This window comes from Conger conger, chromosome 4 (genome assembly GCF_963514075.1).
Source record: "Conger conger chromosome 4, fConCon1.1, whole genome shotgun sequence".
Lineage (NCBI taxonomy): Eukaryota > Metazoa > Chordata > Actinopteri > Anguilliformes > Congridae > Conger > Conger conger.
This window is the reverse complement of record NC_083763.1, coordinates 76505956-76521407: the sequence shown is the minus strand read 5'-3', so window position 1 is coordinate 76521407 and position 15452 is coordinate 76505956. Positions and strand designations below refer to the sequence as shown.

At 45.3% G+C, this 15452-nt stretch overlaps 1 protein-coding gene across 1 annotated transcript in view; it reads left to right on the top strand.

Annotated features, from left to right (window-relative positions):
* The window catches only part of LOC133126747 (vasoactive intestinal polypeptide receptor 1-like), a 51546-nt gene extending 36758 nt beyond the window's left edge, over positions 1–14788 (top strand). Inside the window, exons 5-13 of the mRNA XM_061239081.1 lie at positions 150–247; positions 1559–1691; positions 3985–4138; positions 4670–4730; positions 5601–5670; positions 6076–6167; positions 11613–11742; positions 13789–13830; positions 14609–14788. Coding sequence (XP_061095065.1) covers positions 150–247; positions 1559–1691; positions 3985–4138; positions 4670–4730; positions 5601–5670; positions 6076–6167; positions 11613–11742; positions 13789–13830; positions 14609–14788 — 960 coding nt within the window. The remainder of the gene's footprint in view (positions 1–149; positions 248–1558; positions 1692–3984; positions 4139–4669; positions 4731–5600; positions 5671–6075; positions 6168–11612; positions 11743–13788; positions 13831–14608) is intronic.
* The last annotated feature ends 664 nt before the right edge of the window (positions 14789–15452 follow it).

Genomic DNA, 15452 nt, shown 5'->3' with positions numbered 1-15452 from the left:
GCTGCAGAGCAGGAGTGGTTCACAAGGGCGGGCTAGCTCAGCAGTATATGGGGTGCTGCATTTCGAATATGGGGTAATTTCCGATGTACAGATTAGAGATTACTTGAAGTGGTTTCCCCCTCCCTTAACACGATGCTCTTTCTTTTCAGACGACCTACTACTCCACATTCAAGCAGGTTTACACGGCTGGCTACGCCACCTCCCTGATCTCCCTCATTACTGCCATCTTTGTGTTCACAGTGTTCAGGTAATGATTGGCGTCTCCGCTCTAGATACTGCAGAGAACCAGGAACCAGCAATGCTACTCCTCCTAGCCTGCGTGTGTCTGTAACAGCAGTGTTACCCCCTCCCTGCGTGTGTCTGTAACAGCAGTGTTACCCCCTCCCTGCATGTGTCTGTAACGGCAGTGTTACCCCCTCCCTGCGTGTGTCTGTAACAGCAGTGTTACTCCTCCCTGCGTGTGTCTGTAACAGCAGTGTTACTCCTCCGTGCGTGTGTCTGTAACAGCAGTGTTACTCCTCCTAGCCTGCGTGTGTCTGTAACAGCAGTGTTACTCCTCCTAGCCTGCGTGTGTCTGTAACAGCAGTGTTACTCCTCCTAGCCTGCGTGTGTCTGTAACAGCAGTGTTACTCCTCCTAGCCTGCGTGTGTCTGTAACAGCAGTGTTACCCCCTCCCTGCGTGTGTCTGTAACAGCAGTGTTACTCCTCCCTGCGTGTGTCTGTAACAGCAGTGTTACTCCTCCCTGCGTGTGTCTGTAACAGCAGTGTTACCCCCTCCCTGCGTGTGTCTGTAACAGCAGTGTTACCCCCTCCCTGCGTGTGTCTGTAACAGCAGTGTTACTCCTCCCTGCGTGTGTCTGTAACAGCAGTGTTACTCCTCCCTGCGTGTGTCTGTAACAGCAGTGTTACTCCTCCCTGCGTGTGTCTGTAACAGCAGTGTTACTCCTCCCTGGATGTGTCTGTAACAGCAGTGTTACTCCTCCCTGCGTGTGTGTGTAACAGCAGTGTTACTCCTCCCTGCGTGTGTCTGTAACAGCAGTGTTACCCCCTCCCTGCATGTGTCTGTAACAGCAGTGTTACTCCTCACTGCGTGTGTCTGTAACAGCAGTGTTACCCTTTCCCTGCGTGTGTCTGTAACAGCAGTGTTACTCCTCCGTGCGTGTGTCTGTAACAGCAGTGCTACTCCTCCTAGCCTGCGTGTGTCTGTAACAGCAGTGTTACCCCCTCTCTGTGTGTGTCTGTAACAGCAGTGTTACCCCCTCCCTGCGTGTGTCTGTAACAGCAGTGTTACCCCCTCCCTGCGTGTGTCTGTAACGGCAGTGTTACCCCCTCCCTGTGTGTGTCTGTAACAGCAGTGTTACCCCCTCCCTGCGTGTGTCTGTAACAGCAGTGTTACTCCTCCCTGGATGTGTCTGTAACAGCAGTGTTACCCCCTCCCTGCGTGTGTCTGTAACAGCAGTGTTACTCCTCCCTGCGTGTGTCTGTAACAGCAGTGTTACTCCTCCCTGCGTGTGTCTGTAACAGCAGTGTTAATCAGGTGTTCACTTTGCTCTTACAGGAAGTTCCACTGCACGCGGAACTACATCCACATGAACCTCTTTGCCTCCTTCATCCTGCGGGCGAGCTCCGTGTTCATTAAAGATGGCGTCCTCTTCTCTGATGAGACCCTGGACCACTGCTTCATGTCCACCGTGAGTCCCCTTCATTCATGTTCGTCTCTCTGTGTATATGCATGGAAATAAGATTGCAAATATGTATTTTGTATGCATCTATTTGCATAGTACATGTGTGTTTGTCTATGTATGTATGCAGCAATCCATTTATATATCTATGTGCACTCAGTGAACACTTTATTAGGTATTTATTAGACTTATTTTTTAGACTTCTACTGCTGTAGCCTATCCACTTAGAGTTATGATGCGTTGTGTGTTCAGAGATGCTCTTCTGCATGCCATTGTTGTAATGTGTGGTTATTTGTGTTAATGTCACCTTCCTGTCAGCTTTAACCAGTCTGGCCCTTCTCCTCTGATGTCTCTCATTAACAAGTTGTTTCTGTCTGCAGAACTGCTTCTCACTGAATTTTTTGTTTTTGTTTTTTAAACTATTCTTTGCAAACTCTAGAGAATAGTGTGCATGAAAATCCCAGGAGATCAGCAGTTTCTAAGATACTCAAACCACCCTGTCTGCCACCAACAATCATTCCACAATCAAGGTCACACATTTGTTCTCTATTCTGATGGTTGATGTGACCATTAACTTAAGCTCCTGACTTGTATCTACATAATTGTATGCAGTGCACTGCTGCCACACAATGAGCTGTTTAGATAATCTCATGAAAAAGTAGGTGTAACAAACTAAAAATGTCCCTAATAAGGTGCTCGGTGAGTCTATGTATGTATGCTTGTATTTGTACATATACTGTATGTGCAGTATATATCTACGTATCCATGTAAATTGTATATTTATTGTCTCAATGACTCTGTCATGACGAAACCTGGTTTCCATGTATTTGTACTAGTAGTCTTCACGTGGTTAAAGTTGGACTGATCTGCTTGTGTTAATCCTGGCTGACTGTGGCTGTGGCTCTTCCCTGGGGGCTTTCCCTGCATGTAATCAGCAGTGTGCGTATGCACGCATGCTAATGGATCGGCTAGCTCGCTGAAGCATATACATTCCAGTCACTGTCATTCTGTCAGAAGCCATTTTGTTTCTGGTGTTCAAGAGCACGTGTTGGGGGAAAAAAAAGAACTGTTCTCACATTTCCATCTTCAAAGGAGCCAAGTTCCACCATAATTCCATTTTTTATTTATTTTGTCCTTGAAAATCTCTCCATTTATTCTTAAAAAGGCTGAAATGTAGACATGACTGATGGAGGGACCACACTTAATCCAGTCCCGGAGGTCCCTGCGGTGTGTAAGAATCATGAGATCCCGGAATACAATCATGAGATCCCGGAATACAATCATGAGATCCCGGAACACAATCATGAGATCCTGGAACACGATTGCAAATCACAGGACACAATCATGTGACAGCAGAACTCTCGTTAGTTGTGTACTCAAGTGTACATCCTCTTCTGAGAGACTGAGAGAGAGGGAGAGTGAGAGAGAGGGAGAGGGAGAGAGAGAGAAAGAGGGAGAGGGAGAGAGAGAAGGACAATGAGAGTGACAGAGGGAGAGAGAGATAAAGAGGGAGAGGGAGAGGGAAAGAGAGAGGGACAATGAGAGTGACAGAGTGAGAGTGAGAGAGGGAGAGGGAGAGAGAGAGGGACAGTGAGAGTGACAGAGGGAGAGAGAGAGTGAGGGAGAGAGAGAGAAAGAGGGAGAGGGAGAGAGAGAGGGACAATGAGAGTGACAGAGAGAGAGAGAGTGAGGGAGAGAGATAAGGACTGCAGGACTAGAAAAGAACGTAGAATGGAGTTCACAGATCAGAATTCTCATTAAACATTGTGGAAAAGGCCCTGGATGCCCTGACGTGACTTTGGCTCCGTTTTTAGAAAGTCAATCTGACAGGGAGTTCTGATTGGAGGATTAAAGACACAGCGTGAGGAGGGAGCTGTATTATGGAAGGGGGATTAGTGAAGAAAAGGAAAAGGTTTGATTATGGAAGAAGGGATTAGTGAAGAACGGGACGTAGACGGCTTAAGGAGACTCAGAGACGTTAACAGAGCTCCTGACCTGTGGCCTCGGACTCGGGCCTCCATGTTCGCTGCAGCCCCGCCCGCCCCGGCCCAGCAGCGCCGAGGTCCCCGCGCGAGGTCGAGGAGGAGCTGGGGTTGTGGGTTCGCATCCCTCATTGTCGGGGGGGACACAGCCGTTGATTGCGGCGCTTCCGTTTGCAACGGAAACAAAATGGTTCCTCACCCGCCGGCACCCAGTGTCTGCCGTACAGCGGAGGCCGGTGCCCCACAGGGCTTGCGTTTTGCATGCCAGGCCAGTAGAGGGCGGTGTTACATTGTGTGTGTGTGTGTGTGTTTTTGCACAGGTTGCCTGTAAGTCCGCCGTGGCCTTCTTCCAGTTCTGCATCCTGGCCAATTACTTCTGGCTCCTGGTGGAGGGCATGTACCTGCAGACCCTGCTGGCGCTCACCTTCGTCTCCCAGAAGAAGTACTTCTGGTGGTACATTCTGATTGGCTGGGGTAAGCACAAATGGCTCCCTGATTGGCCGGTCTTCGGTGTGGCCGGTGTCGCTCCGCCTCCACCTCCGTGGTTGGTCTTTCATTGGCCATTACTCCTTCCCGCTTCGACTGGCATTTTGAAATACGGTTTATTTGTGAAGTGGTATTGACATTTAACGTTTAACATTTTGCTACTGTGATATGACTACTTTTATGTTCCGCTGTAAGCCGTTATCACATCAATTTATACAAACGGGCGATTAGTTAATTTTTCAGGCATTCATTCGATGTTTAATTTCTTCATCTGGATGAGGCTATTAGTAGAGTGGAGTACGGTGTGGAAATACGTATTTAATCGTGCATGTAATTGCAGGAAGTAGTTCGTAACGACCTGGGACAGGTTCTAGTTCTCCTGCAGAGACCAGCGATGTCTGTTGGTGTTTCAGTAGCGTACGTGTGTGTCTCTCACGACCTGGGACAGGTTCTAGTTCTCCTGCAGAGACCAGCGATGTCTGTTGGTGCTTCAGTAGCGTACGTGTGTGTCTCTCACAGGTCTTCCCACATCCGTCCTGACCATCTGGGTGCTCGCCAGGTACTTTTACGACGACAGGGGGTACGTATGAGAACTCCAGCTATCCAAACAGCGTAATCAGTGTCGTAGTGAAATTTCCCAGCCTGCATTCTGACTCTGTAAAGGCCAGTTACAGTTTGGTCTTGTATGATGTATGCCACCAGCGGTGGTCGGTCGCAACAGCCTTTACTTTATACCGGAAAGACGGACGATTCGATGACGTCGCTGTCCTCGCTGTGCCCAATCGTGTCGAACTTTGACCCCGTCGCTGGCTCGATCGTCACGACGACCTTATTGTGGAACATTCTCGTCTGCAATCGTCTTTAGCCGAGTGCCATCAGCTCGCATGACTCTACTTCGCCGATCAAATCGACGTTGAGCGATAATGGAATGCTGGTGACGATGTAGTGATATCCATCGGCCAATCATACATCATACGACAAACTCTAAACTGGCCTTAAAGGTACAATAGGTAAAGTTTTTGTGTTAAAACATTGTTACAGGACCATTGTAAATCCCTTCCTATCATTGAAAAAGGCTCACTGACATGGAGACCCACCATCTGCGTGTGTTTATAGTCCTTAAATTCAGGTTTCAAAATATGCAGTTGACAGGCAGGCACTCTGTATCAAAACATTGTATAACTGTACAATAATTCAAGCTCATTGGAATTCAGAAAATTGGTTCTAATTGCCACAGCCAATGGCGTTTCAACGTCAGCGTGTTAGAAAAGGGGGAGGGATTAACAGTGCTGTGGTTTGAGGTTGCTTGTTGCTGCAATTCCTCTCTTGACCGTTAGAAGTCCAAAATTACCTATTATACCTTTAATATAAATTGCCCTGGGATTATGCAAAAAAACGTTAATAGTCTTAAACATTTGCAATGGTGATGGATGGGTTTGCCTCCCTTCAGCTGCTGGGATGACACAGAAAATCAGTTTATCTGGTGGATCATCAAGGGCCCGATAACGGCGTCACTGCTGGTGAGTGACTGAGCACCACACTGCTCACAGATGCCCTGGACATCGGTTCACAGACCGAATCCTGGATAAGCCCCACCCCACAATGACATTCTGTAACCGTGAGTGGAGATATAGTACAGACGAAATGGATGTATTTACACATAATCCATGGGCAGACGGCGTACATAACCCGATCACAGCGGTCAGAACATTCGGTCACCTGTCGTCCCATTAGTGTGGGACCAGGCTCCGTAGGGTGAGCCGGGGTGACTCACAGGCTCCGATGTCATACTTTTCTCATGACCCAACTCAACCCCGTCCGGCAGCCACGGGTGTTTGGGACCCGCCATTTTAGTGGCATGTTTTTGTTTTGTTGGTCATGCTGTTGAGGATTTTTTTTTTTTTTTTTTTCTACCCCATTTCAAGGTCAACTTCATCATCTTCATCAACGTGATCCGGATCCTGGTGCAGAAGCTGAAGTCCCCAGGCGTCGGGGGCAATGATACCAGCCACTTCATGTGAGTTACGAACACCAGCCTATCCATGTGTTATAAACACCAGCCACTTCATGTGAGTTATGAACACCAGCCTATCCATGTGTTAGAAACACCAGCCACTTCATGTGAGTTATAAACACCAGCCTATCCATGTGTAATAAACACCGGCCACTTCATGTGAGTTATGAACACCAGCCTATCCATGTGTTATAAACACCAGCCACTTCATGTGAGTTATGAACACCAGCCTATCCATGTGTTATAAACACCAGCCACTTCATGTGAGTTATAATCACCAGCCTATTCATGTGTTATAAACACCAGCCACTTCATGTGAGTTATAATCACCAGCCTATTCATGCGTTATAAACACCAGCCACTTCATGTGAGTTATGAACACCAGCCTATTCATGTGTTATAAACACCAGCCACTTCATGTGAGTTATGAACACCAGCCTATCCATGTGTTAGAAACACCAGCCACTTCATGTGAGTTATGAACACCAGCCTATCCATGTGTTATAAACACCAGCCACTTCATGTGAGTTATGAACACCAGCCACATCATGTGAGTTATGAACACCAGCCTATTCATGTGTTATAAACACCAGCCTATTCATGCGTTATAAACACCAGCCACATCATGTGAGTTACGAACACCAGCCTATTAATGTGTTAGAAACACCAGCCACTTCATGTGAGTTATGAACACCAGCCTATCCATGTGTTATAAACACCGGCCACTTCATGTGAGTTATAAACACCAGCCTATCCATGTGTTATAAACACCAGCCACTTCATGTGAGTTACGAACACCAGCCTATCCATGTGTTATAAACACCAGCCACTTCATGTGAGTTATGAACACCAGCCTATTCATGTGTTATAAACACCAGCCACTTCATGTGAGTTATGAACACCAGCCTATCCATGTGTTATAAACACCAGCCACTTCATGTGAGTTATGAACACCAGCCTATCCATGTGTTAGAAACACCAGCCACTTCATGTGAGTTATGAACACCAGCCTATCCATGTGTTATAAACACCAGCCACTTCATGTGAGTTATAAACACCAGCCTATCCATGTGTTATAAACACCAGCCACTTCATGTGAGTTATGAACACCAGCCTATCCATGTGTTATAAACACCAGCCACTTCATGTGAGTTATGAACACCAGCCTATCCATGTGTTATAAACACCAGCCACTTCATGTGAGTTATGAACACCAGCCTATCCATGTGTTATAAACACCAGCCTATCCATGTGTTATAAACACCAGCCACTTCATGTGAGTTATGAACACCAGCCTATTCATGCGTTATAAACACCAGCCACTTCATGTGAGTTATGAACACCAGCCTATTCATGTGTTATAAACACCAGCCACTTCATGTGAGTTATAAACACCAGCCTATCCATGTGTTATAAACACCAGCCACTTCATGTGAGTTATAAACACCAGCCTATCCATGTGTTATAAACACCAGCCAAATCATGTGAGTTATAAACACCAGCCTATTAATGTGTTATAAACACCAGCCACTTCATGTGAGTTATGAACCCCAGCCTATTCATGTGTTATAAACACCAGCCACTTCATGTGAGTTATAAACACCAGCCTATCCATGTGTTATAAACACCAGCCACTTCATGTGAGTTATAAACACCAGCCTATCCATGTGTTATAAACACCGGCCACATCATGTGAGTTATAAACTCCAGCCTATTAATGTGTTATAAACACCAGCCACTTCATGTGAGTTATAAACCCCAGCCTATTCATGTGTTATAAACACCAGCCACTTCATGTGAGTTATGAACACCAGCCTATTCATGTGTTATAAACACCAGCCACTTCATGTGAGTTTTAAACACCAGCCTCTTCATGTGAGTTATAAACACCAGCCTATTCATGTGAGTTATTAACACCAGCCTATTCATGTGAGTTATTAACACCAGCCTATTCATGTGTTATAAAGCTAAATAATGGAAACACTTATAAGGATGCCTATACCCTGTGGTTTTCTATGGTCAGATTTTTCTTCTGCAATTTTCCTGGTTGTTTCCTTATCTCTCCAGTGTCTTCATTAACCCACAATCGAGAGAAAAAACAGCATTTTAAAAGTATTCCCATGCCTGTATTGGTGTGAACACGTATCACCAAGGTCAAACGCTGTAAATTGCAGATGCAATGAACTTTCCTAAAACTGCTGTTTATGTGCATTTTAAAACAATTCCCTTGCTGCAAGTGCATTGTTTAAAAATCTGTGCGAAACCATTCAATTAAATGCAGTTATACAGCAACGTAAAATTTTTTCCGCTTGGACTCGTGGGGCTGTTTTCAGCGTGCACTGAATCAATGTTTATCTCCATTAACATTCTCAGCTTCATTGGGAAAAAAAAGGTTTTATTGTGTCTGGTGAAAAATAAATGTAGTCCACACACACCTGGACTGACTGCAGTTGACTACAGAGAGCAGCCTACATGTGTTGCTTTTTTATGGTACAACGTAAAATGTCCAGTGCTAATTCACACAGACCAGGGTCAAACACGTAATAGTTTTGGATTCAAATACTTTTCTACACCTGATTGATCTTGCCTGGTGCAAGTGACCCAATCAAGAGGATCAGAAGGTTGGGTTTGTACTTTTTGGGAGATTATTCCATAGGTTCCTATACACCAGATAAGCTCAGTGAAGCATAGAGACGTGTTTGAATCCAAAACAATAATGTAATTTACCCAGGTCTGAATTCAGTGCTAACGGAGTCTGGTGGTAGGGTACATAATCTACTCTGTATGAGTTGATTTAACACAGAAGAGGTTAGTGTTTATGTGTTATCTTGACAATGGTGGCCTGGCGTTGGGTGTTTATCAGCCGCGCTTCCTGCTTTGGCGGTGGAATGTTCTGGAAGGGTGGCCTGTCGCATAGTTTTTAAAGTAAATGACTGGGACCCACAAGGTCGGTGGTTCAATCCCCAGTGTAACCACAATAAGATCCGCACAGCCATTGCATTGCTCCAGGGGAGGATTGCCTCCTGCTTAGTCTAATCAACTGTACGTCGCTCAGGATAAGAGCGTCTGCCAAAATGCCATTAATTTAATTAATGTCTGCCCCTGGTCTCTTTGCTGGGCCCAGTTAAGACCTTTGCATCTCAATTTTTTTCAGTTAATGGCACTTTTACACTGGCTAGTTTTTTTATTCGGCAGTTGAATAAAATAACATAAAAAAATTTTTTTTTAATGTGGAACACATAATTGGGCCACTCATAATTGGGGCACTGTAGACAAGTTCCATATCTACTGTGATAGTTCTGTGGACAAGTTTTCATATCTACTGTGATAGTTCTGTGGACAAGTTTTCATATCTACTGTTATAGTTCTGTGGACAAGTTTTCATATCTACTGTTATAGTTCTGTGGACAAGTTTTCATATCTACTGTGATAGTTCTGTGGACAAGTTCCATATCTACTGTGATAGTTCTGCAGGCAAGTTCTATATTTACAGTATATCTCTAGTTTCCATCCCTCCTAACACACACTCTTCTGCGTTAAGCCCCTCAGGGTTATGTATGCACAAACATATGTGCATGTTAAAGGAACAGATGACCGTGTAAAATATGCAATGCCACTCTGCCAAGATGGAGAGGAAAAAAAACAAAACAGCCGCAAGTTCATAAAAAAAAATAAAAACATCAAACAGGAAATGACCTCACTGGCGTTTGGGCGGCATCCCTGCTTCACGGCTCTTTTCCCAGAATGCACCCGTCCTCTTTTTGCTCCGTTCTGCCAAAAACGGGCAGCGAGCTATCCCAGAATCCCCAGGGGCTCTGCAAATTGCTGTCACTGTCGAGCAGGTTTGATTTCGCATTAAAAAAACGTTCCCAACGCGGTCGCTGTGTCTGCGCTCCACACCCTCTGGCGTCGGCCCCATAAAAGCCACTGATCCACGGCCGACATTCACATAAACATCCGTCTCTATTTATAGAGCCTGGATACTGGTGTGAGCTGTACAGTAGTCGGATATAATGGATATTCAGTCGGCACAGATACAATGTACTTTTAATTACTGTTATTGTTCTCATTTTCACTTTTACGGATAATTAGTAAAACTTTTTTATTTATTTATTTGATGATCAAAGAGGAACAGGAATTGAGGATTGAAATATGTTTGAAAATTGAAATATGTTTCACACTGACCACAGTAGCCCTAAGATATACCATTACTGCAGAATTTAACACTGACTACAGGAGCCCTGAGATATACCATTACTGCAGAATTTAACACTGACCACAGGACCATAACAGTGTAATTTCACCAAGGATAAACAGGCTGCTTTTACATAGCCTAACCCCATCACTCTGTGCTATAGCCTAACCCCATCACCCTGTGCCATAGCCTAACCCCATCACTCTGTGCTATAGCCTAACCCCATCACCCTGTGCCATAGCCTAACCCCATCACCCTGTGCCATAGCCTAACCCCATCACCCTGTGCCCTAGCCTAACCCCATCACTCTGTGCCCTATCCTATCCCCATCACTCTGTGCCATAGCCTAACCCCATCACCCTGTGCCATAGCCTAACCCCATCACTCTGTGCCATAGCCTAACCCCATCACCCTGTGCCATAGCCTAACCCCATCACCCTGTGCCCTAGCCTAACCCCATCACTCTGTGCCATAGCCTAACCCCATCACCCTGTGCCCTAGCCTAACCCCATCACTCTGTGCCATAGCTTAACCCCATCACCCTGTGCCATAGCCTAACCCCATCACCCTGTGCCATAGCCTAACCCCATCACTCTGTGCCATAGCCTAACCCCATCACCCTGTGCCATAGCCTAACCCCATCACCCTGTGCCCTAGCCTAACCCCATCACTCTGTGCCATAGCCTAACCCCATCACCCTGTGCCCTAGCCTAACCCCATCACTCTGTGCCATAGCTTAACCCCATCACCCTGTGCCATAGCCTAACCCCATCACCCTGTGCCATAGCCTAACCCCATCACCCTGTGCCATAGCCTAACCCCATCACTCTGTGCCATAGCCTAACCCCATCACCCTGTGCCATAGCCTAACCCCATCACCCTGTGCCCTAGCCTAACCCCATCACTCTGTGCCATAGCCTAACCCCATCACCCTGTGCCCTAGCCTAACCCCATCACTCTGTGCCATAGCTTAACCCCATCACCCTGTGCCATAGCCTAACCCCATCACCCTGTGCTATAGCCTAACCCCATCACCCTGTGCCATAGCCTAACCCCATCACTCTGTGCCATAGCCTAACCCCATCACCCTGTGCCATAGCCTAACCCCATCACTCTGTGCCATAGCCTAACCCCATCACTCTGTGCCATAGCCTAACCCCATCACCCTGTGCCATAGCCTAACCCCATCACCCTGTGCCATAGCCTAACCCCATCACTCTGTGGTTATTGTGGTTATTGTGGCCTGTTTGCAGGAGGCTAGCGAAGTCCACCCTTTTCCTGATCCCGCTGTTCGGGATGCACTACACCGTCTTCGCCTTCCTGCCCGAGAACACCGGGGAGGCCGCACGGCTCTACATCGAGCTGGGGCTCGGGTCCTTCCAGGTGCGTCGCAGCGTGTACCACACTGTACCTAATATACCATCACATACCACAATATACCATAATATACCACACTAATATACCACACTATACCTAATATACCATAACTATACCTAATATACCATAACTATACCTAATGTACCATACTATACCTAATATACCATACCATACCTAATATACCATACTATACCTAATATACCACACTATACCTAATATACCATCACATACCACAATATACCATACTATATCACACTATACCATAATATACCACAATATACCACAATATACCATAATATACCACACTATACCATAATATACCACACTATACCACAATATACCACAACATACCACAACATACCATAATATACCATAATAGACCATAAAGTACCATACTATACCTAATATACCATACCATACCTAATATACCATACTATACCTAATATACCACACTATACCTAATATACCATCACATACCACAATATACCATACTATATCACACTATACCATAATATACCACAATATACCACAATATACCATAATATACCACACTATACCATAATATACCACACTATACCACAATATACCACAACATACCACAACATACCATAATATACCATAATAGACCATAATATACCATACTATACCTAATATACCTAATATACCATGCTATACCTAATATACCGTAAAATACCATAATATACCATAATATACCATAATATACCACAATATACCACAATATACCACACTATACCATAATGTACCGTAATGTACCATAATAAACCATACTATACCTAATATACCATAATATACCGTACTATACCATAATATACCACAATATACCACAATATACCACACTATACCACAATATACCAGACTATACCATAATATACCACAATATACCACACTATACCATAATATACCACAATATACCACACTTATACCATAATATACCACACTATACCATAATATACCATAATATACCACAATATACCACAATATACCATAATGTACCATAAGATACCACAATATACCACAATATACCATACTATACCATAATGCACCATAATATACCACATTATACCGCAGTATACCATAATATACCACACAATACCACACCACAGTGTACCATAATATACTGGACAATACCACTCCATAGTGTACCATAATATACTAGACAATACCACACCATAGTGTACCATAATATACTAGACAATACCACACCATAATATACCATAATATACCCTACAATACCACACCATAGTGTACCATAATATACCGTACAATACCACACCATAATATACCATAATATACCATGTAATACCACGCCATAGTGTACCATAATATACCGTACAATACCATACCATAGTGTACCATAATATACCATAATATACCACACCATAGTGTACCATAATATACTGTGCAATACCACTCCATAGTCTACCATAATATACCATAATATACCACACCATAGTGTACCATAATATACTGTACAATACCACACCATAGTGTTCCATAGTGTATCACACCATATTGCAGCATACCAACCCATGACATACAATAGCATACTTTACCAGACTATACCACGTTATACCATACCGTACAATATTAAGGCGCTTCTCATCCTTGTATCATTTCTCCTTTCTTTCATTCTTTTGAAATATGTCCTCGGCAGAAATACTGGCATATCAGGCAGATGTCCTCGTCAGATGAAAAAGAGTGCTTGTGCTTCCAGTGTTCACACTGATATTTTTTCCTCTATTTGTAATGGTCTGGAGCCCGTTTCATTACCCCTTGTGTAGTCTTAACTTAAAAACGACCCGCCTAAAACAAATCATTAATTAATTGAATTTTAAACCCCAAATCTATTTTGCATGACGAAACAACCTGTCACTCATCACAAACTTTGTCATTAAATTTTGAGTTGAAAAAAGATGATTTATGGGGGTTTTTCTCTGCTGTCAAACAGAGTGGCGGGTCTTTTTTGAAACTAAAAGCATGAATGAAATGTAAGATAAGGGAATTGAATTTGCTGGCTCTCCTGTGTTTCAGGGCTTTGTGGTCGCCCTGCTGTACTGCTTCCTGAACGGAGAGGTAAGAGGACCCGCCTATCATGGCCGCCCTGCGGTAAAGGGGGAAGGTTTAAACCGGCGTGACACCAGGGGTGTAAGGAGTGTTGTGTAGTGTTAGCTGATGTTGCTGTAATGTTTCTGGAACATCGGGTGAGCGTTGTGTAGCGTTAGCTGATGTTGCTGAAATGTTGAGCCAGCGTTGTGTAGTGTTAGCTGATGTTGCTGTCACGTTGCTGGAACATTGAGTCAGTGTTGGGCAGTGTTAGCCGATGTGGCTCTAACGTTGCTGGAGCGTTTCCGGAGCATTGAGCCAGCATTGTGTAGTGTTAGCTGATGTAGCTCTAACGTTGCTGGAACATTGAGTCAGTGTTGGGCAGTGTTAGCCGATGTGGCTCTAACGTTGCTGGAGCGTTTCCGGAGCATTGAGCCAGCATTGTGTAGTGTTAGCTGATGTAGCTCTAACGTTGCTGGAACATTGAGTCAGTGTTGGGCAGTGTTAGCCGATGTGGTTCTAATGTTACTGGAGCGTTTCCGGAGCATTGAGCCAGCATTGTGTAGTGTTAGCTGATGTTGCTGTCACGTTGCTGGAACATTGAGTCAGTGTTGGGCAGTGTTAGCCGATGTGGCTCTAACGTTGCTGGAGCGTTTCCGGAGCATTGAGCCAGCATTGTGTAGTGTTAGCTGATGTAGCTCTAACGTTGCTGGAACATTGAGTCAGTGTTGGGCAGTGTTAGCCGATGTGGCTCTAACGTTGCTGGAGCGTTTCCGGAGCGTTGAGCCAGCGTTGTGTGCTGCTCCAGGTGCAGGCGGAGATGAAGAAGAGGCTGTGGAAGTGGCAGGTGCAGGGCTACCTGAGCTTCACCAAGAGACGGCGCACGCTGTTCACCGAGACCAGCACCGTCACCCAGATCTCCGTCCTGGAGAAATCCAGCCCCAAAGAGCTGCCCTCAGAGTGCCAGCACAGCATCTCCTCTGTGTGAGGGTGTGTGTGTGTGTGTGTGTGTGTGTGTGTGTGAGAGAGAGAGACAGTGTGTGTGTGTGTGTGTGTGAGACAGTATGTGTGAGGGGTGTGTGTGTGTGTGTGAGAGAGAGACAGTGTGTGTGTGTGTGTGAGAGAGAGACAGTGTGTGTGTGTGTGTGAGACAGTGTGTGTGAGGGGTGTGTGTGTGTGTGTGAGAGAGAGACAGTGTGTGTGAGGGTGTGTGTGAGAGAGAGACAGTGTGTGTGAGGGTGTGTGTGTGTGCGTGTGTAAGTGTGTGTGTGTGTGTGAGAGAGAGACAGTGTGTGTGTGTGTGTGAGACAGTGTGTGTGAGGGGTGTGTGTGTGTGTGTGAGAGAGAGACAGTGTGTGTGTGTGTGTGTGTGTGTGTGTGAGAGAGAGACAGTGTGTGTGAGGGTGTGTGTGTGTGCGTGTGTAAGTGTGTGTAAGTGTGTGTGTGTGTGTGTGAGACAGTGTGTGAGGGTGTGTGTGTATGAGACAGTGTGTATGAGGGTGTGTGTGTGTGTGTATGCGAGAGAGAGACAGTGTGTGTGAGGGTGTGTGTGTGTGCGTGTGTGCATGTGTGTGTGTGTGTGAGAGAGAGACAGTGTGCGTGTATGTGAGTGAGTGTGTGTGCAGTTGGCGTGAATGATGTTCAGGTTTGAC